The sequence below is a fragment of the Felis catus genome, chromosome C1 (assembly GCF_018350175.1).
Source record: "Felis catus isolate Fca126 chromosome C1, F.catus_Fca126_mat1.0, whole genome shotgun sequence".
NCBI classification, from domain to species: Eukaryota; Metazoa; Chordata; class Mammalia; order Carnivora; family Felidae; genus Felis; species Felis catus.
This window is the reverse complement of record NC_058375.1, coordinates 165,553,015-165,579,968: the sequence shown is the minus strand read 5'-3', so window position 1 is coordinate 165,579,968 and position 26,954 is coordinate 165,553,015. Positions and strand designations below refer to the sequence as shown.

Below are 26,954 nucleotides of genomic sequence, written 5' to 3'. Positions count from 1 at the left end.
TGTTATCTTAATAGTTGATTCATCATTGAGAAAAAAGGGCTTATTTGTGGACAAAATGTAAACATGTAAGGAAGGTAGACAACAGCATGTCAAGTGGAAGAGTAGCTGCCTGAGCCCTGAATGCTCTCTCACGGACGTGTTGTTGGGCAGGCCCTTGTGTACCACAGCTATCTGCCATTACTGTCAAGGGAATCCAGACATAACATGTCTCACTTCCATGGACCTAAAACTGGATGGGACAAAAAATATTCTGGAGAAGAGTCAAGATTCTAAAGTTTTGAAAATCTGGAAATAAATCCAGTAAGATACAAGTTTTAGTAAGGATATAGGTAAAGGGGCTTTGAAAAATCAGCTTCCAGGGAGGTGTGGCCAAAACGGCATATGCAGAAAAGACAAGCTTTGTGAAATTCAAGTTCAGTGTGAGGTGATAGTGCAATGTGTCCATCAAAAATGCGCTTATTAGTGACAGAAAAAGGGAATCATTGGCTCTACTCTGGCACATTCAGGCCTAGATACCTCACTTTAAGGACATCAAAGAGGCACATACAAAGAGCGATTGGGATGGTGAAGGATCTAGAACTCATAGGAGCAAAGGTTGGAAATGTGGGGGAACATGAGCTGCCTTTAAACACTGGAAGAGCTGCCTTTCATTAGAGCAACTGGACAGTAACTTATGACTACAGAAGACAAAAGTTACATCAATGGATAGAGGAGACAGATTTCAATCCAATAAACAAAAAACCTCTTAACACCTCTTTAATACCTTAAAACCTCTTAAGATTTCAAGTTGGAAAAGGCTTCCCAGATAAGCAATACACTCCCATTTGGTCACAACAAATGTTCAGGAAGACTAGTTATCTGTGGCCTGGGGGATAGGAGAAAGTAGTCAATTATGTTTGGGAAAAGATAAGATGATTTCCAAGGGTTTTTCAGTCCAAGTTTATATGAGCCAGGAAGAAAATTTCTTTAATTAATTACTGTAAGAGCCAAAAATCTTAGTGACACAAGTGATTATTTCAATGTACCAAGGAAGACTAGGTTCAACACAAAGTTCAGTCATTTCAGAGCCCAGAAAACTACAACCCGCCCTCTAGCGTAGGAGCCACAGGCAGGGACAAAACCAGTATCTGTGCACATGTCCTTCACTAACAGAGAGGCTACTCACGGGTACAGATTATATTCTATCCATTCTCTGTGAGTATAGCATGATGCTGCCAACAAAGGTTACATGGAATTAACATGAAATAAGCAACAATTTCTGTAACAATGAGTGGTTTTGGTATTGTTTTATTTCTTCCCAGCACGTCTTAAAAATCACATGGGCATTTGCTTATAGAACAGTACAGTCTAGGAAAAGCAATAAAAGGAGAATCCAAACATACACCAAAAGCACAGTATATAGACCATGTGTTGAGCCCTTGTGGAAAACAACATGGCTCAGTCTGAACTGACAAAACTATGTTGAGATCTCTCAGGAATTTCCCTTTCCACTACATACCAATGTTTAAACCATAAATGTAAAGAGAAGAACTGTTTGTATGCATTAGTTACAGCAGTATAATGGCTTACATACAAGAGCTTACCCACATGTAGTTCCCAAAAGATTACTACAGTACTGGCAGGAATATGTACTGCCTTGGAGGAAGACTCAGGATAAGATATTATTCAAGTCAAGTTGTATCAGAGCCAAAGTATTCCACAGGCTTAGCTAAAAAGGACAAAAATTAAGAAATATAATCTACACATATTTCTCATAAGATTTATCATTGTCCAGGAACAGAGATACTCATTTTTCTGAAGGCACCATCACAGAAAAAAGGACTGACACGCAACATAAGGAATAGAACCCCCCCCCCCCCCCACAGGCTCTGCTCCACAGGAGCTGTGTGAGCAAACATCCAGAAGCATATAGTGGGTGTCTCAGGGACTGAGTGAGTATGCCACATCCACTAAGCCACATCTTAGGGCTACGAAGTTGGGACAGTAGGAATGAAAATCTAAGAATGAAAGTACATATAAATCCCATTGACTGAACAGATATATGAGAGTACAGGTCCACCATATAACTAGTGAAACATACTAGAATAGGTGATCCAAACCCACACTGTGGAAAGGATTTTCAGTGTTTCTACATATAACTACTTAATTCCTGACATATTCTTGAAGAGGAACAGCCCTGAACTACTAAACAATCTCAGTCTTTAAACACTTACCCTCTCCCACCCATTTTAAATAATGGCTATTTCATGGAAAAAAAAAAAATCCCAACAAGGCACTGTGGACTTTTGGGGATATTCTTTAAGTAGCCCAAAAAATAATTATAGAAACCGTATACCAGTAGAAGAATTTCATGTCCTTCATGGATATGTGAACAAGGTTACTTTAAGGATTAAACAACACGTTTTCAAGGGTGCTCATGTTCATGAAAAACACTGCTAACAATAAGATGCCTGAAAAACAGGTATGCATGCTGCTTAGAAATCGACACTAAAGCATTTTCTTCCCTTCTCTTTCCTCTTTCCCTCTTAGATTTGGAAGTTCAGTCTCTGAAAAATGTTCTTAATGATGCTTAAGATATTATTTTCTTCCTTGTGAGAAAAAAACGTGTAAGACAATCTCCTTTGGGAACCAAAGAAAAAATCTTTTTATGTTCACTGAACTAAAATTACTTTCATTCTGTGGTTCTTTGGCTTGAGTGTTCCATCTGTCAGTGGTCCTCATTGACGTTTGTTAAGGAATTATTGTGGTCAGAAGAGCACAGTGCTCATTCTCTGAGGAGCTTTCTAGGTTCAAACTGGAATGCTGCAGGTTCACAGGAGACTAAACACCTCCAAGAAATAGAACACTGATTTAAAAAATAATTAGAGTGATAAAACCTAGCTAACAATATACTCTAAAGGGACTTGATTATGCTTCATCAATAAAATTATAAAAATTTTGTTTTCAAATCAGAAATATGAAGATGAAAAATGAAAATTGAAAGAAAAACCCATATGCAAACAGAACAGTGAGCTTCCCACTCCCTTTGAAGAAAACAAAATCTCTTAGACCCGGGTGCATTTTATTAATAATATACGTTAATATAACCTGTTGACGTTACATGTAGTTTTTACAAATTCCAAGCTAAAGACAAACACTGTGGCTTAGGAAGCAGAAAGCCGAGTAACTTACATCCTTCATAGTAGACACCCTATTCAATAGTTAAGAAAAAGACTTACATTTTCTGAATTTTAGCATCAATGTATACATTAATTCAGGACACTGAAATTAATAAGAATTCAATGAATATATTGACATATGGCTCATTTGGAGCCTTGAGCAAAGCCTCGCTTCCCTAACTTGTAAAGCCAAAGGTGATTCTGTATTCTTCAATCTGAAACTGGCACTTGTTTTCAGCTTTTCTCCCACCATGAGCTAAGCCGTAATTAAAATCAAAGTTACCAAAGATCAAGTGGTAAATGAAAAGCTATTAAAGCTGTCCTTAATGCCCATCTCAGTATTTCTTAAAATGTAGAGAACACTTTCCACAGCATTCCATTTTGGCTGCTTCACGTACCAAGCACATGCAGTTTGTGAATCAATCCATAATAAATAACTATTTGTGTTTCTACATTTATAATAGATGTTCAACCAAACCCAGTCCCATTTTTAACAGCTGAGGTTACACACTTCAGCTTGAGACTACAGGACTTCTTTGATTAGCTATGGTTAAGAAGTTGTAGCTATGAAAGAAAATGACAAAGAAATATCTCTGGAGCCAACATGCAGAAAGGCATTTTCAAAAATGCAAGCTAGGACTTAGCAGTTACTAAGGAAATACTCTGAAACACAGGTTTCCTTGCAACCATCTGTATCTGACACAGTACACATACTGATGGAAGCTCATCCTTTATTGCACTTTTGTTTTCCAAAATACGTCAACACAACTATGTGCACTAGAAAGCTTCCAGCTTCATATATAACTCTTAAGTAATAGTGTAATCTGTAAGCAGTTAGGAAGCAAACGCCCAATTCCTCCGAAGAGGAAAGAATTCAATCCTCTTTCTCTGTGGTAAAATGCTGGGCACAATAAACATGTGGCTTCCACAATTCTTATGAAACTAAAAAAGCTCAAGTTAATCATTATAAGACAAAGTTCACTTATGCCTGTACTTTTGCACCAAACATTAAGGCAACAGTTTCTCTAAGGGTCAATAAAGCCTGTTCATACTGAGTCTTTAGTATTCAATGCCACTTCTCACTAGCAGCAAGTTCCTAGTCCCACTAAAACCTCAACCCAAATGTGACATCAACGAATTATTAGAAATATGACTGATTTAAGAAAGACAACGTTTATGCAGTACTAAAAACCAGATAGGATATGAGCTTTTAAAATTTTAAACAAACTTATTCAAAATGAGTTTAAAAGCCTCACATAAACAATGTTCTCCAGGCTTTAACTTTTATGAAGCCATTTTCAGATATTTCAGAAATACGAGGCAAGGTTTAAGTGCTTCTGTGCATATTCAAGAACTCAGTTCTCCACGGAAACTAAGTACATGCCAAGGTACCTCTCAGAAGCAGATGTGAGAAGTGGGGAAAAGGCTTTCTGGTTTACTAAATCAGAGGGAAACAGCACTGGTGAGTGTTTGTGTGTTTCAAAATGATCCCTGTAGAAATGATTCCAACAACAGAATGTAGTCATCACTATAAAATCAAGATTGGGGAGTTCTGCATACATGGAAGAAGAAAAACAAAGACATAAATCACTAATTTCCGTAAGGTTCATGTAGAACAGTGAACACAACTTTCAGCTGTGACATTTATAGTTTCCTAATACCAAATACAGATTTCTGAGGTTGTTGAAATCTGAACTCCCTGGGAAAGAATGTTATAACAATCACTTGCAAAGGAATGGATCTGCTTATGAATCTGTAAATTTTATTTAAAAAAAATTACTCAGAAACAAGTATACACTCCAGTGAGATATTAGTACTGTATTAAATTTTACATTTTGATCACCAGTTAGAGAAATTACCTTCATGAATAGATCCATTTTATAAAGCTGATATATATATTTTTATAATTCTAGAGGCAAGTGTAATTTCCTCATCAAGCATCCAACTATTTCAAATATCAAGGGCTTTTAATGCTAAGATTTGCTGGAATTTTTATAACTAAAAATAAATCACCAATGAAGAGAGGCAGCTTCTAACAAATATTTAGTTTTTGTTGTTAAACTAGTATTTAATTTTGATTTGCTTACAGATTTTAAGTTTATTAGTTTGAGGCCAATTTTATTAAAAATTGCTTATCATTTTGAAGTCTTAAAAATACTGTTTTGTCAATTTAAATTTTTACTTTTCTGGTTAAGTATACTTCAGATATAAAAGGTATCAAACCGCCCCAAAATACTTTGGAGCTGTTGCTACATAGACAGACAGTGTGTCCTTTTAAAGGATCGTCTGCATCTTGACGTACATTATCTGATCAAATATTAATTTAAAAAAATTATCAAAAGTTAGGTATTGCATTAAGAAAAGAATCCATCCCGAAATGTGAATCATGAACCTTGACAGACAGTGATTCAAAGTAATCATTTCACTTCTTGTAACACCCAGGCTTGAATGTAAAAATGTTTGTGAAATGTGATTAATGTTCTCCCTATTACTTAAGAAATATGATATTTCAAACTTTTGATTATGGTTTGTGTATTAATACATTACATATTTTCAAAATTTAGGTTAAACCAGTAATTCAAAAAAGGCATTAAACCACTATTAAAAACTAAATTGAAACTTTACTTTTATATGACAATTTATCAGGTTGTTTGGGTTAATTAAAAAAAAAATTGTCATTGAAACTCTTGAGGTTTTCAAATTCAACAGCTAAACGGTAAGTGTGTTTCATTAGTCAAACAATTCTTCAAACTGGAGACATTAAGTGTAAGGAGTCTTCCTTCTTCTGCTTCGGTTGCAGTTTCTTCTGCATCTCAGCAACAAGAATGTGAAATCAGAAACATTAGGATTCTAAGCTGAATAAAGGCATTCGTTTCATGGTAAACCTGCTGTTCACATACAATGAGTGATAAGTCAGCTTTCTTACAAAACATACTATGAAGGAACTAGGATATAACAAGAAGTTATCTCGGTGATACACATTCAACTCATACCCCAGTAGAAACAGAAACATGGAGAATAGAAACATGTCGCCTAACAATAACTTTTTGCTCATCTCAGGTTTTATAAACGTATACTAATTTCAAAGAAAAATGTAGGCCAAGCATCTCACCGAACTGAAGGCATCCTAAATAACAGGTTGCCTATATTCTTTCATTAGTATTCTTCTTAATGACCTACTCACACTAGAATGCACTCTTAAAAAACATACATGTGTTATCACTCCTCAGTGGCATCCTTCCCCAGATAACTGCTTTCCAGAAACGTCCTTAAAAGGGAGGCTAGATAAGCAGTGGATGACACCAAAATCTCCCTTTGTTCCCAAGGGGAAGCATCAACACAAAACAGCTGGCAGCATCTTCCTCTGAAATAACAACTAGCAGCCCTGTGCCACCTGACTAAAATTTGAAATGACAACCAGTTGGCTGTAAACTGATGCACCTACAATGAGAGAGATTTAGGAATACCATCTGTCAATCCATAGATGTAGAAACAAAACAAATACAGAAACAACTTATTTAAAACCAACAAAAAAATTGTGCTGAAATACAATCCATGATATATTTGATTACTGGTATAACCATAGTTGAAGACTTAAAAAAAAAAAAAGTGACCTTTTTTTGTAACAACAGTAATGGATTTATAAAAGGTTTTTGTTTCCAAAGATGTTATTGGGGTCCACATATTCCTTGACAGACTTCAGCATCCCAAAGCCGACATCAGAGATACTTTCCTTTAGCCACTGCTTCCGTAACTTGCCCACTGGAAAAACAAAATAAAAAATGCTTCAATATACACTATGATGCTGGGAACCAATCAATCTTGTGACCATGAATGAACAAACACTGTGTGATAAATGCTTTTATTCAAAAATGAGAAATGTTTTGCTTTATTTGATTTATTGAGCCCACCAGACTATCAAGCTCATTAAGCCCAATGTATTCCCAGGGGAAGCCTGTGCTCCAGTGTCTCCTTTCTCTAGAAACTATGAAATGGAGATGAAGGAAGCTTGGGTTGAGATTGCAGCCCATTTTACAAATAACAAAATGAGAAAAACATGCATTTCAAAAGAACCCACCCCCTGTCTGAACTACCAAAACATGCCAAAGTTTCAGAGAAAATGAAGTTAACTAAAGAAAAACATATCCAGATGAATTTGTTGGGTATACTATAGCAAAAATGGCAGGATATACATCCACAAAATATTTTAAAGCTTAAAATAATTAAGAAAATCTGAACCTTTAATGGGTTTAAGAAAAAAATCTGGTTATAAAACTTTTATTTGCATTTTACTTTCATATTACTTTTAAATAAATTTGCATGTTCCCAAATAATTCTTCCTATTATTTTTCCAGAATTAGAGATTCTTCCTAGGCACTAAATAAATCAAACACCTAATCCATCTTAAACTTAATCTTATACTTTTATACACTGTATAATGTTCTTCGTTTTTCCTAGCTCTTGCTAATTTATTGAGAATAAATTAATATTTTATTGAGAATATAATGGTCCGTAGCATAAATTATATTTTAAAAGGCACCCAATAAAAAACAAACTTTTCTAAGTAGAACTTTCATAAGAAAGGATATGTACTTAACCTGTAAAAAAAAAAAAAAAAAAAAGTGAAATGTTAACCTGCTTTGGCATTATGCAAAGCAATGTGCTAATTTATCTGTGGCAAAATGGATAAATCTTTTAATTTACAGATAGGATTCTTTGTGGCTACTACTTTTCAAACATATTGTAATAATTGAATTCAAGTGGTCATTTTCCACAAATGTTCATTAATGATCCAAAGTCATCAACAGTGATTTAATTGGACAACCGAAATGGGAAACCTTCTTTCATTAAAGTATTCTGCCTGTCATTCTAAAACGCACTGCCATTTATCAGGCTGCAGTGATACACTGTAGCACCTGCCATCTGGAACGTTAAATACCATTTCAGGCTCAACTCAAATCATCTTTTGTGTCCAGTTCTCCAGGAAGCCATCAAATTGTCATTAAAATTATAGCATGAAATCCTTAGAAAGCAAGATATTTCTGCTTGGCTTCTAGAAATAAAAGAGTTTGCTGTGTTAATATTGGGGGGGGTGGGGAAATGATGTACAGAAGAAAAAAATCTTAAATTCAAAAAGAAAGTAACGTTTAAAAGAGCGCTCAAACTGGAAGCCAACCAGAACAAATTCTTACTCATGCAATCTCTACCACCTACAAGATGTTCTACCTGGTCCTCCTCCTGTCTCTCAAAAGGACAACTCACCACAATGCTCTAGCCTTGGTTTTCTCATCTTCAAAGGGACTGGAGTCTAAGAAGTCTTTCACCTCAAATAGCCTATGATTTTAAGCACTCAAAAAAGCTGCAAATCAGTTATTTCCAGATTTGCTCCAAAGGATTAAAAAAAAAAAAGCAACTACTCTCTGAGTGACAGAAGTGGCATTATTACTAGCTACCCACAATGAGGTAGCTCAAGAGACAGGGGTGAAGAGCAGTCAATGCTAGTCTCCACTGTTATCTGTAATATAGTTTCACTGAATGTGTCCTGTTGTTACGGATGTAATTGTCCTGAAAAGACTGCAAACAACTGCTCCAACAAGATGGAGCACATTAGAACCTCAGCAGGATGCCCAACAGCTAGCTTGTCTGCCTGGTTTTACACCTCTAGTAATAATGCAATTCCACAAGGAACTGAACCATCGGCTGAGAAGCCACCCAACAGCCATTGCATATTTAATGAAGTTGCTCACCAAGCGCTGGAAAACAGAAGGTGCTTGGAGTGCATCATTAGTTCTGTCAGAAGGATAATTTACACATCTATCTTGTCAAATTTTCTATGGTTTATACTTTTACAATAATCAATCTAACATACATTTGATTAGTGAACTAGAAAGTAAAAAAAAAAAAAAAAGACAAGACAGTACAGGAGGCATGGCTGTGGCTCCTCATAAACATATTTAATGGAAGAATTTAACCCCTTGATGGCAGAGGTTTGTGAGCTTCCATCAGTGATAACTGAGGTCAGAAATCATGGCCTATGTAATAAAGCAACTAGGAATCTTTTCGGTTTTGCTTGACAATTTAAGTCAACTACAGAAGTGCAGACAGAAAACACAATTTAAGTAAAAATGCTTCAATGAGGCTTTTAAGCCTTTAAGATGATTATCAGAAATAGCCTTCACAAGGGTGCCTGGGTGGCTCAGTCAGTTAAGCATCTCTTGATCTCAGCTCAGGTCATGATTTCATAGTTTGTGAGTTTGAGCCCCATGTTGAGCTCTGCACTAATAGTGCAGAGTCTGCTTGGGATTCTGTCTGTCCTTCTCTCTCTCCCTCCTCACTTGTGCTCTAAGTGGGTAAATAAACTAGAAAGAAAGAAAGAAAGAAAGAAAGAAGAAAGAAAGAAAGAAAGAAAGAAAGAAAGAAAGAAAGAAAGAAAGAAAGAAAGAAAGAAAGAAAGAAAGAAAGAAAGAAAGAAAGAAAGAAAGAAAGAAAGAAAGAAAGAAAGAAAGAAAGAAAGAAAGAAAGAAAGAAAAAGTCTTCATAAAATGCTAAAGAACCTTTGGTGGCTGTCTCTGATGAATCAATAAACGGTAACAACAGCAACAAAATACCAAAGACCCTAATCTCAAAGAGAGAATCCCACTTCAAAGTAGAAGACCTTTATTCTAGAGCTAAATAACAATAATAATGCCCTTTGTACAATCCTTATTTGCACTTATAGGCATTTAGACATTAGCTGACTATACTGATCTAGATACGTGTAACACACATGTGTGTACAACTATATTGTAGCTCCAGAGCTACAAAAAGTTAAGACAGGGATCTTGTATTCCACAATTCACAATTATTCTAAATATATGATGCCCAAAGTACGTAAGCCAGATATTTAAGAGCGTCAGATATATTTTTAGAGATACAAAAAATATAGACCAAATACTGAACATTACAGAAACTAACAGGGGGAAAGGTTCTTTCTCTGCTTAAATTAAAAGTAGAATTCACCTTTTTACAATTTAATATCTAACAATATATATACATATTAGACAAATATTTTGTGTTCCTCCACAACATACAGTACATTAAAAAAAATTACTTTTCGAACAGAGGAAATGGATGCTTCAGGGATAGTCTTTGAAATCACAGGTTCAACAGTCCCCTTTGGATGCTAACGGCTTCAAGAAAGAACACCTGGCTTAAGTACTTTGGGCATCATATATTTAGAATAATTGTGAATTGTGGAATACAAGATCCCTATCTTAACTTTTTGTAGCTCTGGAGCTACAATATAGTTGTGCACATGTGTGTTACATGTATGTATTTTGTGGTACGAATGAACAGATGTGTACGGGCAGTGATGGGAGTGTTGGGTGCGAGATATGTGGACATGGTAGCCAACCTAGTCACCAAGAATTATCTGGAGCTACTCTTTGTGGTCTAAGGAACTGAAAACTTAGCAGAAGCTACCAAAGAGTCCTGTTTTAAAAGGGAAAAATCTGGGGTCTGCTAGCCAGAGTTCTTTTTAGCTAGATAAATTAAAAACCTTTGAATTTGAATTATGAATTTAATTATAAGGTTGAAAAGATTATATGCTTATTTAAAAAACAAACTATGAAACAGATTATATATTTTGATTACCAAAGCTGGAGCTCAAAAGCAGAATTTAGCCAAAGCAAAAAGCACCTAACCAATATTATAACAACTACAGTTTGAAAGTTCTAGTTTGAGTATCCTGGATATCACTTTAGCACTATTTTATCGGTCAGATTTTATTTTTTTTAATTTTTTTAAATGTTTATTTATTTCGGGGGGAGGGGAGGGAGGGAGAGGGAGGGAGACACAGAATCCGAAGCAGGCTCCAGGCTCTGAGCTGTCAGCACAGAGCCTGACGCAGGGGTCGAATCCACAAATCATGAGATCATGACCGGAATCGAAGTTGGACGCTTAACCAACTGAGCCACCTTCTCAATAGGTGCACCTCTATTGGTCAGATTTTAAAAAGACAATCTAGACTTAGCTGCTTGTATGAGTGATCTGAGCATTAACTTTGTATTTCAAGATTTAATTGATCCAACCAATTAAAGTTGGAAGGACACCCAACAACCTCTTGCCAGATGAGGTTCTGGCTCCATGATACTTGTTAGGTAGCGGTAAGAACAGAGAGCATGGGTAGTTTCCACTCTTTGAGGTGATCTGACTGCAATGATGCTTCTTCAGAGGGAGGTTTCAAGCTGAAAAGAGGATGTAGCTGTCCATGTGTTTGTGCTCTACAGTACATTTTTGTATGTTTGGTTCTGGTAGGGGTACATGCTGAATGTTGGCCAACAGATCACCAACTCAGGAATGCTAACATCCAGGCTTTAAAGGCATATGAGTTGGGACTACACCTACCTAAGAGTTTAATTTAGTGCTTCGTGGATGCTTAAAGTCATGTTTCCATTTCTTTACTAAGTCATTTGACTTATTTTCTACAAATGAAATTTCTGATATTGAGATGACAAATTCATGGCTACAACAGACTTTAACAAAACAATTAAAATCTAATGGGATTTTTATCTTATTAAATAATTTAAAATGTCAATTTTCTTCATGCTAAAATTTCACCTGTGCAGTTCACATAATAGCTCTAAGATCTTATAGATCCTTGAATAGGTCTTTAATGATTATGAAACAGAATAAAAATTTGAATTACTAGGGCAATCACAGGAGATCTGTCATCAGAACACAATGAAGTGCTAATTCTGCTACACGCCCCAAAAGATGGCTTGACACACTTGATATTTAAACCCAAGTGGCAATTACTGCATATACAACAGAGTAAAGTAAAAAGCAAGTAAAGAGGTGAAATAACATGCGATAAGGACAGAAAAGGATAGACAATATCATATGCTCCTTGAAGCCTAGAGCCATGTTTCACTCATTCTTGCATTTCAATTTCAAGACAGTATGCCACACAGTAAGAATTCAATAAATGTTAGTTGAACTAAAAAATATTGAGCCATGGTTATGTAGAAGTCATGTTAGATAAGGAGCAAAATTCAAATATCTAGGAAAAGCAATATGGGTTTCCTTAATTTCCTTTGCTTCTATTTGCCTTGTACTCCCTGTATTCTGACATTATCTGTTGGATATAATCAGAGCTATTTTACAGTAGCTAAAACAGAAGGTATGGCACAGAACCTAAAACTCTTTCCTTCAAATCTCTAGGACTCTTTGGGCTATATCAGTCGTTCTCAGTGGGGGCAATTTTGCCCTCCAGAGGACATTTAGTAATGTCTAGAGACGATTTTGGTTGTTTATAACTGGGATGATGTTACCAGCATTTAATGGGTAGAAGAAGCCAGGGATGCTGTAAACATCCACAACAAAGAATTACCTGACCCAAAATGTCAACAGTGCTAAGGATGAAGGAATCCTGGACTATGTGCTTCCAAAGGGCTATCTCTTAGAAGCCCAAACAATTTCCATAAAGGCAACATACCTTCACTTCACTGCTACAACCAACTAAATTAGCAGCAAATGGCTGACTGCCATTTGCAAGGTGAACTTGCTCTAAATCGAGGCTACTGACCAAAGAGGGGAATTCTGGAGAAAGTGGTAGAGTAGATAGGAGTTACATCTGAGAACATCAACCATTCCATTAATGACAAATGCTACTTTATTTTTTTCAAATGCTACTTTATTTTAAAAGTTAACTCCTGGGAGCCTGGGTGGCTCAGGCAGTTGAGCGTCCAACTCTTGATTTTTGGCTTGGGTCATGATCTCATGGTTTGTGAGCTCAAGCCCTATGTTGCTACGTCAAGCTTGGGATTCTCTCTTTTCCTTTCTCTCTGCTCCTCCCCTGCTTGCTTGCAAATGTGCTCTCTCTCTCAAAATAAATAAAATAAAAGTTAATTCCTAAAAACTTGAATTTAGTATCTACTGAAAAAAACTTATAGGTCATTTTTTGGGCCATTTTTCTAGACAATGGGTGAATATAAATATGAATATGAATATGAATATATATGTTCACATAAATATATGTGAAATAAAACTTCACAGCACTATCCAATATAAATCTCTATGATGACAGAAATGTTCTTTAACTGCACTATTCAACACAGTAGCCTCTAGCTGCATGAGGATATGAGCACTTGAAATGTGGCTAGTGCAAGTGAGAAAATAAATTTTTAATTTTAATTAATTTTAACTGACTTAAATTTAAATAGCCACAGGTAGCCTAGTGGCTTTTGTATTACGTAACACAGAACAACATTAAAAATAAATTTTGAAATAAATTGTAACTAAAGTCACTTTTTATAGATTCACACCTGAAAATATCTATTAGCATTATCTGTTTGCTAATTAGCATTATCTGTTTACTAATTATTCTCTAACAATATAATAATGTAGTGCAGACATTCTTAGAGTAAACAAACATCTTATTGAAAAGAGTCTTGGACATAAAATTGCTGGGAAGAAAAGTTCTCTTTAGAGGTCCAAGATGCTCAACATCACTCCTTATCAGGGAAATACAAATCAAAACCACACTCAGATATCACCTCACGCCAGTGAGAGTGGCTAAAATGAACAAATCAGGAGACTATAGATGCTGGAGAGGATGTGGAGAAATGGGAACCCTCTTGCACTGTTGGTGGGAATGCAAACTGGTGCACCCGCTCTGGAAAACAGTGTGGAGGTTCCTCAAAAAATTAAAAATAGATCTATCCTATGACCCAGCAATAGCACTGCTAGGAATTTACCCAAGGGATGCAGGAGTGCTGATGCATAGGGGCACTTGTACTCCAATTTTATAGCAGTACTCTCAACAATAGCCAAATTATGGAAAGAGCCTAAATGTCCATCAACTGATGAATGGATAAAAAAATTGTGGTTTATATACATAATGGAATACCATGTGGCAATGAGAAAGAATGAAATATGGCCCTTTGTAGCAACGTGGATGGAACTGGAGAGTGTTAAGTGAAGTAAGTCATACAGAGAAAGACAGATACCATATGTTTTCACTCTTATGTGGATCCTGAGAAACTTAACATAAGTCTATGGGGAAGGGGAAGGAAAAAAAAAAAAAGAGGTTAGAGTGGAAGAGAGCCAAAGCATAAGAGACTCTTAAAAACTGAGAACAAACTGAGGGTTGATGGGGGGGTGGGAGATGGGTATTGAGGAGGGCACCTTTTGGGATGAGCACTGGGTGTTGTATGGAAACCAATTTGACAATAAATTTCATATTTAAAAAACAAAAAACAAAAAACAAAAAAACCAAAGAGAAGTATTAGTATCTAAGCCACTTCTACTCCAGTGACACACCTGAGGCTGGAGGCTACTACAAGTATAGCACATGGACAACTGTAATTGCATACGTGGAAAGGTGCAGGGATTAATACATTTTTAACAACAGATTTTCTGCCAGTTTTCAAATCTGTTTATCCGAGGATATAGCTTTAATAGTTAAATGTTAAGCTAAATTATGGGTTAAATTGGCTTTTACAGTCTGGTCTTGGAATCTATTTACAACACTGCTTCAGTGGAAAAATATAATCAACTAATACGTTTCGTGAGAAAAAGCCAGCCACAAAGAAGAAACCAAAGGAAAAAAAAATAATTTAAAGGACAAAACAAACTTTCTGCTATAATATGGTAATCTGATATTCAATATTGGAAAGGCTATACTCATCTGGTAGGCATCAAAAGATCAAAATCACAACCAGGATACTGATATTGATATAGTCAAATACAGAACAATTCCATCACCACAAGGGTTCCTGTGTTGCCTGTTTTACAGTCACCTCTTCTCCACAAGGGACTCCTGGAAACATTGTGTTCTCTATTTCTGTAATTCTGTAAATCATTTCAAAAATGTCACAGAAATAGAATCACACTGTATGTGCTTTTTTGGGATTGGCTTTCTTTTACTCATCACAATTACCTGAAGAGTCATCCAAGTTGTTTCATGCACTGATTGCTGGTTCTTTCTTATTGCTGAGGAGTTGTCCATGGTATAGATGTACTACGGTTTGTTTAGCCACTTACTAGTTGAAGGATATCTGGGCTGTTTCCAGTTTGGGGATATTACAGGTAAAGCTGCTCTGATTATTCATGCACAGGTTTTTGTGTGAACACAAGCTTTCAATTCTCTGGTATTCAATTCTCTGGTATACACGGGAGTACAATTGTTGCGTTGAATGGTAGCTGCATGTTTGATTTTATAAAACACTGCCAAAGTCTCCACAGAGTGGCTGTACCACTTTACATTCCCACCAGTAATGTATCACTAATCTAGTTTCTTCATATCCTCAATCAGCATTTGATATTGTCATTTTTTAATTTTAGTTTTCTGATAGATGTGTAGTGATTTTCCTTGTGGTTTTAATTTGCATTTTCTTAATAGCTAATGATGTTGAACCTCTTTTCAAGTGATTATTTACCATCTGTATATCCTCTTCAGTGAAATGACTCTTCATATCTTTTGCCCACTTTCTAATTGGACTGTTTTGCATCTTACTCTTGAGTTTTGAGAATTCTTTATATATATATAATATATCGGCCTTTTGTTGGATATGTGGCCTGCACATATTTTCTACAACTCTGTAGTTTACCTTTTCATCCACTTAACAGAATCCTTCACAGAATAAACGTCTTTAATTTTGATGAGATCCAACTTATCAATTTTTCCTTTAATGGGCTGTACTTTTGGTGACCAGTCTAAGAACTCTGCCTAGCCTAGCTCTGGACCCTTAAGATTTTTTCCTGTTTTCTTCTAAAAGTTTAATTATTTTATGTTTTACATTTAAGCCCATTATCTACTTTAATTTTGATAGAAGATTTGAGATTTAGGTCAAGGATTTTTTTGTTTGTTTGTTTTTGGTTTTTTGAGCCTATGGATGTCCGTTTACTCCAGCACTGCTTGTTAAACACACACACACACACACACACACACACACACACACACACACACACTTCCTCCATTGGATTGCTTCTGTATTGTTGTCAAAATCAGTTGGACTTCTTTGTGGGGGTTTTCTATGCTGTTCCATTGACTGATGTCTCTCTCTTCCAATAGCACAGTAATGATTATTGGAGCTATATAATGTCTTAAAATCAGGTAGATACATTCCTATGACTTTAGCCTTTTCTTTTTCATAATTATTTTGGCTATCAAGTTCCTTTGCCTCACCATATAAATTTTAGAATCATCTTTTCTATGCCTACTAATATTATTGCTGACATTTTGATAGGAATTGTATTAAATAAATCAATCAATCTGGAGAGAAATGACCATCTTCACTATGTCTAGTTTTTTATCAGTCCATGAACACAGTACCATCTCTTCATTTATTCAGGTCTCTTTTTTGACTTTTTTCATCAGCATTCTATAATTTTCAGAGCACAGATCCTGTATATATTTTGTTATATTTATGCCTAAGTATGTGCACACTTTGCTAGATATATGCTCATTTCATTTTCTTTGGAGCAACTGGTAATGGTATTGTATTTTAAATTTCAGTTTCTATAGGTTTGTTCTTAATAATAGAAATGTGACTGATTTTTGTGTGTGCTCTTAAACTCTGCAATCTTGCTAATTTTGTTTTTGTAGATTCTTTGGGATTTCTACATAGACAATCATGTCATCTATAAGTAGCAACAATTTTATTTCTTCTTTTCCAATATATATCTTTTATTTCACACTACAGGTTTTAACAAATGGCTTCAAAGCCAATATTTTCCTCATTCTTTTGAGAAGTCTCTTTTTACTTTTAAAGTTTCTGATACTACTCGATTTCTGTTAATATTACAAAAAAAGTTTGGAGAGGTAGCCTATAATTATACTCTGAACAATAAAAAATAATTTTGGTTAGGCAAAGACACCAATATTTAAACTAGGGCTGGTTATATCCAATCAAAGAATTTTACTTTCTGACAAGGACTTAGGTATAAATTTAGCCAATGAACAACTTAAAAAAGTCATAAATTGAAATTAAATACGTAGCTGATATAAACTCTGCTCTTTAAACTGACCAGCTCGTCAGTTACATAAACAAGCACTACGAAGATTAAGTTAAGCAGGCTTTATATTTCCTATAGCCTCCAGTTCCAGACTACATCTGTTTTCTTTGATACACAAAACCAGAGTTAAAATAGCTCCATTTATCACAGCATGATTGTAGGCAGACAAACCAGCCTGTCTGTTTCCAGATAGTGAAAGCAACTGTTATTAATCACAATTACAGGCCAAACCCTCTAAGAGAAATTGCATCAATATTCTCCCAACCCCCAGCCCTTCTACTCTCAAACTCAAAAATGGTACTGAGAATGTCATGACACTGCCTGAAGGTCAGTAAATAAAGATGACACTAAGAGGTCAACTTGAGTTTTCAGTTCCGGATGCAAATCAAGGAAAATCTTTTCTTCACATAAAAAAGAAGTGATCTCTCAAAAGCTCTATCATTGTTAAGTTTAGCAGGACAATTAAACCCATTCTATTTCAAATTTATATAGAAAGGTTTCTGTTTTATGAAACTATACTGAATAGCACAGGGTATTTGACATTTACAAATTAGATGATTAACTTTAAGCAGAGAGGCATTTATGAAAATAGACATTTTTCTATAGTATATTTTGTAGCCAAGAGTGTGAAGGAAATTTATTTCTCTTTCATATATATAATAATAGAACTTCCTATAGAACGAGACCAACTGCAGGTTATAGTTGAAAACATGTTAAGACAATTGTATCATATCCCTTGAATGTATGAATCTTTTTCATATAAACAGTAACCTTTTCTTCAATGGTTAAGAATACAAGCCAGAGTTTCCACCTGGAGTTGTCTATTGTTATTTTTTTAAAGCTACTGTGTTTTTTGTTTTGTTTTGTTTTGTTTGAGTACCTACAACATGCAAGGCACTTTAGATGCTCTACGTACACTATTACATTTAATTCTTATAATAATATACAAGGTAGGTACTATTATTCCTATTTTGCAGAAGAGAACACCAGCTCAGAGAAGTTATTTCCTTAAGGTCACAGAGCTAGTTAAGTGAAGACACAGGAGTCAAATACAGATATGATTCCACAGCCTATGTTCTTTCCCCTTTGTGTATAAGCCTCTTGACCTTTTATTTGCTTTAAGACAAAGGCTGAACGGGATCTTACATACATAATGCATCTATGGAAGAACACTAAAATGGCTGCTGTTGTGCAGTTGTAGAGAAATGCACATTATTTTACCCTACTTTTCTACTGAATAACTGGCTCTAATATACTTTCTCAGAAATATTATGGGACAAACTGAGCCTTTCCACGATTAAACATGACCCTATATTCAAACAAGGCCTGATTATTAAATGTTTGAAGCTAAATTAGTAATGAGACTACAGCCATTCCAATATGAAAGACTCAGAGCTGCTTAAGAATTTGCAAAACTGCCCCAAATTCTGTGAACACCTGGGCCCTTACCCACTCACTTAACATATTCATTGAGCATTTCCTATATAGAAAGAGACAGTCACTGTTCTAGGGACTGGGAAACACAGTGACAAATAAGATAATGTCAGTAACCTCATCGAACTTATTCAAATGAGAAACACAGAAACTAAACAAGAGAACAGGGAAGACATCTCAAAGAAGGTGACATTTTTATCAGGGAACTAAATCATGGCGAAAGTGAGCCATACAAATATCTGGGGGGCGGGGTGGGGGGACAAGAGAACGAACATCAGAAAAAGAGGGAACAAACACCAAAGGCCTTACAGAGGAAAGGTGGTTGGTATGTCTGAGGAATAGCAAGGCGGCCAATGCCGCTAGAGTAAAAAAGTAGTAAGAGATACAGACGGATAGACACATGTATATCCTTGAAGGTCCTGATAAGGAGTTTGGATTTTATTCTGCCTTGTGAGGAGAAAACATGGAGTTTTATAAAAAAGATTACTCTAGCAATAACAGAAATGGCCTGAGGGGAGCAAGAACGAAAGCAGACAGACCAGTTAAGATGCTATTGCAGAAGACTCAGCAAGAAGAAATAGTGATTTGACCTAGAATGTCGTGGTGGTGATGCTTTCTGGTATTTGAAAGTCATCAGGATATACTTGGTGTTTTAAATCCTGGGAATGGGGTAATCACTGAGGGAGTGAACACAGAAGAACAGACTGGCTCAGCGCCAAGCCCTGGAGCCCAACAATATTTACCAGTTTAGAAGAGGACAAGCTGGCAAAGGGAAAGCATCTTCATTTTACCAGCACACATGAAATATATTTTGTATTTAGGCTTACCTAGTTTCTTTTTCTAGGCAATGGAGGAAACCAGGTAGTTTAGAGTTCATTTCTATGCAGTTATATTTCTGACCACATAGAAAATAAAAATATGAGAAATACAACAGAAGTAAAGGATTTCTATTTAAATGAGGCAGAATTTCTTAATAAATTAATATGCAATCAAACCTAGATACATTCAAGTTCAAGCCAATAATTTCTAAAAATATATCATTTCATCAAACTTGGAGTCTTCAACAAATAAAGACCAATAGGCCTAGAACCTGAAAATGCACATAAGTTTTAGAAGTCTTATCATAACATGATCTGACCTATATTTGTTTTATTACCTGATACTGCCAACATGTTAGAAACTTACAACCAGGGAGTATCAAAACCACCAGAAAGTCAAACTGATTTACATGCAAGACAGAAAAAAAGGAAAGGTCTATGATGCAAAAATTAAAATGTTGACTCATTTCTGTTTTAACATCTAAAGCAGGGCAAATAATTAACTTCGTTTCTAAATTAAAGAAACAGAGGTTTTATACTTGAAAATAAAAATGGTAATGTTTAGTATTTCTTCTGTTGGTTACTACCACAACTTAGGCTACCTCAGTAACAGACATAAAAACTCTCAAGAAATATCAAGTGCCTTCAAATTATGTACTATGGCTCTCCCCAACATTTTATCAAACCAATTATTTTTTAATAGTAGGTACAGCGGAAATTCTACCCCCAAAAAGAATACCTCCGTGGTGATGTGAGAGGCTCCCTCCATTAGCAAGGATTTCTTCTCTAGCAGCTGCCTGTATTTGGAAACAACACAACAAATAGTTGCTACTTAGGTTTCACTCTGAAGTGAAAGTTAAGACCAAGCCCCCAAGGAGGCATGTCCTTCCTAGGTTGAATTACAAACTGGATTTCTAATTTTCCTTTATCTTCCTTTGGTTAAGTACATTTAAAACGCAATTAAAATATGCAGCCTAGTTTTATACATTTTTTCTAGTGAATGGTCACAATGTCTACAACAGTCACTTCAAGATTCTAGAAAAGAAAAAGAAGATAAAATGATCAATTCAGCAGCACAGAATCGTTAATAGTAAGTTTTGTGAAGATAGTCAAGTCTTACTCTGAAGTAAATACCTCTCTACACCAACAAATGTTAGTAACTAACATGTACTGACTGCTTATTTTATATGCAGAAAAGTACTAAGCAATTTACCTGTAGTAACTTATTTATTTTATACTATAGCCTTGTGTAATAATTGCAATTATCCTTATTTCACAAACAAAATGAGGCTTAGATGTTTAAATTACTCCCTAAATATCATAAAGTGGGTATTGGACCCAAAATTCCTTGTAAAGCTATCAGAGATCAACCATAAAAACCCTTATGGAGACCATTTCTTAGGTCAATGTCTTGGAACAAGTTACTTGTTAGACCGATGGATATCTAAGGGTAAAAAAACAAACAAACCTTATTTTCTCCTCCTAACATGTTAGGTCCTAAGCTCCTTATAGAGCAACTAAGGTTAGAAAAAATAAACACTTACAGCAAAACAGAGAATGACTAAAGTGCAGAGTGGAAAAAAAAGGGGAACAGAAGTAGAATTACATTCAGTTCATGAGTATATATCAGCCATGAGGTGAAGTATCTAGAGTGCCTAGAACCTCTCAATTACTCAGGTGTGTATACAGGAGTTAGACCAGGGTAACAGGGCTCAGGCAGGACAGATGGACCACATCTCACAGCAAAGTAACTTATATGAACATTCATCACTTAGGATTTAGGGTTTTTCAAATGAATCAAATATATGCCAGCGTTGTACCTTCTAACAAATTATTTTAAATAACATTATTTTAAATTTAATAAATTACTGAATTAAACCAATGATTTTAAACAAAGCAACAATTACTTGAAATTAGTAGTACTTAGAGAATGGCAGTTTAGATTGGGGAAAAAGGAATAATCTCACTCTTATAGTAGTACAGGTCCTTTGAATACAGCCCTTTGAGTAGCCAGAGGTCAACCAAAACACTGAAAGGCTAAGCTGATGGGGAAGTAAGTACTCCAACTTTTGAGGGTGACAGATATGTTCATTATTTCAATTGGAGTGATATTTGATTTGGGTGTATACATATGCAAAACTCATTAAATTGTACACTTTAAATATGTGCAGTTACTTGTATTGCAAATATACCTCAAAAAAGCTGTAAAAAAAAAAGGGGGGGGATGAGGCATAGGAGGGAGCCAACCAAACCCTGTCTGTGCTTTGAGTCTAAAAGTGTGCCATTGAAATCACCACATGGTGCTGCCTTTGGCAGGCATGCAATAACATTAAGACACTAGGTTTTAAACACTAGTTTAAACACTAGGACACCTGAGGTTTTAACAAACCTCAGTCTCCTCCCAGTTCCTCCAGTCCAGTCTGTCTCTTCAACTTTAGGCATACTTACAAGAAATACCAGCAAACAGAAGGCTTTATAAAAACTGGAATCTTAAGGACAGTTAAGGAATGTAATGAAACTAGTAGCAAATGAACCTCTATAGTCTATGTATAGCTATAACAATCAAACAATTATAAACCCAGAATGAGGATATTACAGCAACACACACCAAGAACATTAGGGCTGCTGACCTCAACTGCAGCGAGCATCTGGAAATGGGTGAACTGCCAAAGTGATATCAAGAATTCCTATAGTCCTTTGTTATTTAATACGGTCTTACAAATTGTAAGTAACAACCAAAGAATCACAGGTTACAGAATATTAATTTTAGAATATTAAATCTAATATCTATAGATAATATTAATTTTAGACTCACAAGTCAATATACGACTCAATGCAACAAATATGTTTCTAATTTCTATTGACTATCAACCAGGTAAGTCATGGAGTGATTAAACAGAGTTGAACTAAAATTCATAAATTGATAGGAAAGTTTATTTAAATTAATAAAAGAATGTAAGAATATATTCATGTATGCAAAATTACCTCGGTTTGTTCAAACACAGTCAGTGGGTCACTTATTCCCCTGTAGTTAAAGGCAAAGTAGAAATAGATACATGCACCTGCATCATAAGTCTGCGTCACCCTAAAAAACAAACAGACAATCCCCAGAAGGCTTTAAGTTAAGTGAAATCAGATTTAACATCTAGAACTTTAAAGGCAAAATCATCTGATTTGCTTAAACCATAATCTCATTCTCTACCCACCTTCTTAATTCCATGGAAGGAATGTAGATTGGCTGGCTGAAAGAAATACAGGAACTATTTGTACTGTTTTTAACAACTTTTTTGAGGTAAGTCTGGATTATTACCCAAAGAGTTTAAAGTTTTAAAAACAATGTAAATGTTTCTCTCATTGGCCTGAAACAACCAACCTCTTCAGAGGATTTTTTTTTTTTTAAATGAAATAGATAGCAAAGTTAAAGAAGCCCCAAACAGACTAGATGGGACATTATAAGTCTTCTAAACTTCGTTGAGTCAACAGAAATAGGCATGAGAACTTCAAACTCAGAAACAAGAGAAATGTTCAAATATCAAAAATGATCAGGCTGGGTAAAATAAATAAAGCATCTTCTCCAACTTCACACTAATAATTACTAAGGACTTTGGAAACAAATTTAATGATCATATTAAATGCAGCAATATGGCTTTAAAGTACTGTCTCTGAAGGTTTTACACTCTGGGCCCCATACATGTGCATGTTGTATGTGTGTTTACAAAAGACATCAAGAACATTAGATTATTAAATCATATATATGATATATACTTGGGCTTTCCAAATGCAATTAGGTGAAGCATTTAAGAGAGCCTCAGGGGCATCTGGGTGGCTCAGTCGGTTAAGTGTCTGACTTTTGATATTGGCCGAGGTCATGATCTCACAGTTCATGAGATCAAGCCCCATGTAGGGCTCTGCACTGTCAGCACAGAGCCTGTTTGGGATTCTCTCTCCCCCTTTCTCTGTCCCTCCCCAGCTTGTGCACATGCTCTCTCTGTCAAAATAAATAAATAAACATTCGAGAAAAAATGTAGAAGAGTGCCAAAATAATCATAGTCAAATCTGTGAATGCAATTTACAGAGGTTCCTACAAAGAATTTAATTTAACAGAAGGAGAGAATACAGAGGAAATACTCTTTTTACTACAACAATACAAATAGAATCTAATCTAAAATTTTAATGGCCTTTTAGGCCAAATGTTAGGTGCCTCAGAACAGAAGAAATGAACTGTTTAACAATGCTACTGTCAATTTGCCAGCTGTGTTTTTCTTCTAGTGTTAATTCACACTCATAAAAAAGATCCCTTGAATGTTTACATTTTAAGTACCAGATTTACAAAGTTTAAGAAAAACTGGAGGACCATCCTAACTATGAGGGCATTATCATTTAGGAATAACCAAATATAAATAAATTGAAAGGATACCTGAATGAAACAAATTTATAGCAAGTAGTAAAATATATATCACTTATATTTGAATCAATATCAATAAACAGAAAATGCAGTCAATATTAAGAAAGCATTGCTACCTTCCAACAAATCCAGGATGTATACCAAAGAATTCAGTTTTCAATAGATAAGCAGGCTTTTATTTTTTTTTTTTATTTTTTTAACGTTTTATTTATTTTTGAGACAGGGAGAGACAGAGCATGAACAGGGGAGGGTCAGAGAGAGGGAGACACAGAATCGGAAACAGGCTCCAGGCTCTGAGCTGTCAGCACACAGCCTGACGCGGGGCTCGAACTCACGAACTGCAAGATCATGACCTGAGCCGAAGTTGGCCGCTTAACCGACTGAGCCACCCAGGCGCCCCGATAAGCAGGCTTTTAAAAGTCACAACAAAGCTTCAGTGATCAGTATCTCAAGAAAAGATAAAGTAAAAATAATACAAAAACATTTTTGGGAAAACCTCAATTTGGGTGTACTTCAGAAAGTGACTCAAATCCAACACCTTTTAATAGATCAGTTTTATCATTTAAGACCCTTAACACCAACCTCTTCCAAAAATCATCTGGACAAGTGATAGCATGGCTACCAAAGTCATAGTATTATTCTTTAATAATTTCTAACAGGTTTTTGGAGTACTTTACTTATGTTAGACACACTAGCTAGGAATTCTTTCCCATAAAACTTCTTCGGAAAATTTGGGTTAGAATTTATCTTCCAATATACAAAATACATTTTAATAAATGAAAATGAAATAAATGAACTCAATAAATGCACCCTACAGCTAGTTATTTTCCTTGGGATCTTCAATTTCAATGAGAGTTAGAATTATTTCAAGTCAGTTTTGGAATAACTTTTTAAAAACTAGTTTACAAAATGGATTTCACACATTCAACATTTATACTCAACACACAATAACCTCCTTGGCCACACTATTAAGCAGCTTAAATCAAACTAAACTAAAATCAAACTCTGGTGAAATGTTAGTTTTTATCAAGTATGAGATGTAAGAACTATATTTAAAGCTCCCATTTATTAAAACCATTCAAATAACTAGACTGTGTACATTCAAAATTTTGGTTTTATAAAATGATCATAAAAGCTGAGTATATAAGTTTTTATCAGAAAATCATTCTTAAAAAATAGCTACTGAATAAAAGACATATCTCAAATTTACTCTAAGTCCATCTACCTATAATACATAATGAAGATCCTTATTTAGACTTTATGAGCTCCTTCTGAAAAACCAAGACTTGTGTTGTTATAGAAGGTGTCCTGAGGCAGAATATTTTACTTCCCAATAATGTTCAATAAGTACTGGTTTGGGGCGCCTGGGTGGCTCGGTCGGTTAAGCGTCCGACTTAGGCTCAGGTCACGATCTCACGGTCCGTGAGTTCGAGCCCCGTGTCGGGCTCTGGGCTGATGGCTCAGAGCCTAGAGCCTGCTTCCCATTCTGTGTCTCCCTCTCTCTCTGCCCCTTCCCCGTTCATGCTCTGTCTCTCTCTGTCTCAAAAGTAAATAAACGTTAAAAAAAAAAAATTAAAAAAAAAAAGTACTGGTTTATCACAATGATATTCTGATAATGGAAGGGGGGGAGTCTGGAGAGATAAATAGGGAGATAGGGCAGAAAGAGAAAGTGGGGATAAAATCTGTTAAATTGCTATTTAATAAAAAATAAAAAAATCCTCAGCTACACAAAAATAGATTCTACTATTTAAAACGTTTCAAATTTTACTTGTAACAAATGACTTGGATTATTAGGCCTGATCTGTTTTCTGAACTATAGTAAAGAGGCCTGACAGACTAGACTGTCAAAAGAAGAATTAAGTATCAATTTGGGTTCATAATAAACAAACACAAAATTTTTTCTTAGACTTTAAAATAAAAGGTTTATTTTTAAATATATCTCCAAATTAAAAAAGAAAGAAACAAAGAAACAAAGAATATGTACATTCTTACACCTTTATTTGGAAAGGTTCTCTCCAAGATTAGTGCTAAGCCACCAGTAGGTTTACCAAGTTATAAGCTTTTTGTTGTACAGAACAAGACCCCTATTTTCTTTTTTTTTTTCTTTTTAACTGGCTTTATTTTTTATTTTTTTTAAATTTACATCCAAATTAGCATATAGTGCAACAATGATTTCAAGAGTAGATTCCTTAGTGCCCCTTACCCATTTAGCCCATCCCCCCTCCCACAACCCCTCCAGTAACCCTCAGTTTGTTCTCCATATTTATGAGTCTCTTATGTTTTTGTCCCACTCCCCGTTTTTATGTTATTTTTGTTTCCCTTCCTTATATTCATCTGTTTTGTCTCTTAAAGTCCTCATATGAGTGAAGTCATATGATTTTTGTCTTTCTCTGACTAATTTCACTTAGCATAAAAAAAGACCCCTATTTTCTCATCCTTCAGATATATCAAACGACCAGTCAATAATCTCTAAGTCCACATTTTTAGCTTACATATTCTCAGATTCAACCTCAAATATACTTCTTTAAACCCTCCCTGACTGTCTCTCCCACACAGAAGCAAAAAACACAATTTCAAAGAGATCCTTCTGGTTGACATGAACAGTTAATGTATACGAAAGATGATTTCCTCACATTTGTTAGAGTTTTGCTCTCTTACTCCAATGGAAGCACAAAAATTTAGCAAATTCTAAAAGGTATCTGTCCCAATGGGGGCAATAAGTAGAACTAAGAAACACAATATGGTACCAGGGAAGTACAAGATGAGGGTGTAAAAGATAGAAGAAAAAAAAAAATCAGAAGAGACAGCAGTTTGAAGAATATAGAAACATTTCTGGTCTTGCAAAGCAAATACATGCAAATTATCATGCTATATGAAAATATCAAAGACTTAAGAATTGGATACCTTCATGAGGATTTGTCATTGGAGAAGAAAAATATTCAGATTTCCTTTACTAGCTCTAGTATAGGTTGTCTACCTCAAGTTTAATGTAATGACCTCACAATAATAAAATGACATTCATACAGCCCTTCATATGCTTTCTCAATTCATTCTCACAAGAGTCTCATCAAGTAGATGGTATTACCACTGCTTTACTAATAATCAACTTAGAGCGCCAAGGGATTAAATTCTTAATAAACA

General features: G+C 35.3%; 1 protein-coding gene and 1 long non-coding RNA gene across 5 annotated transcripts in view; one reads left to right on the top strand and one right to left on the bottom strand.

The window, feature by feature from the left end:
- Positions 1–26,954, top strand: part of LOC123379183 — a 30,080-nt gene that overhangs the window by 1,667 nt on the left and 1,459 nt on the right. Inside the window, exon 2 of one of the 2 annotated variants that reach the window (XR_006583343.1) lies at positions 20,406–20,498. This is a non-coding gene — a long non-coding RNA (uncharacterized LOC123379183). Of the gene's footprint in view, positions 1–2,529; positions 2,685–20,405; positions 20,499–26,954 lie in introns of those variants that run through there. The other variant, XR_006583342.1, reaches the window with a different exon arrangement.
- AGPS (alkylglycerone phosphate synthase) overlaps positions 1,272–26,954 on the bottom strand; it is a 144,145-nt gene continuing 118,462 nt past the window's right edge. For 2 of the 3 annotated variants that reach the window (XM_023259484.2, XM_045033991.1), the window contains exons 18-20: positions 22,394–22,493; positions 20,148–20,205; positions 1,272–6,920 (exon numbers count right to left, since the gene is read on the bottom strand). In XM_023259484.2, the coding sequence (XP_023115252.2) occupies positions 6,799–6,920; positions 20,148–20,205; positions 22,394–22,493 (280 nt within the window). In that variant the 3' untranslated portion in view covers positions 1,272–6,798. Of the gene's footprint in view, positions 6,921–20,147; positions 20,206–22,393; positions 22,494–22,571; positions 22,651–26,954 lie in introns of those variants that run through there. The other variant, XM_045033989.1, reaches the window with a different exon arrangement.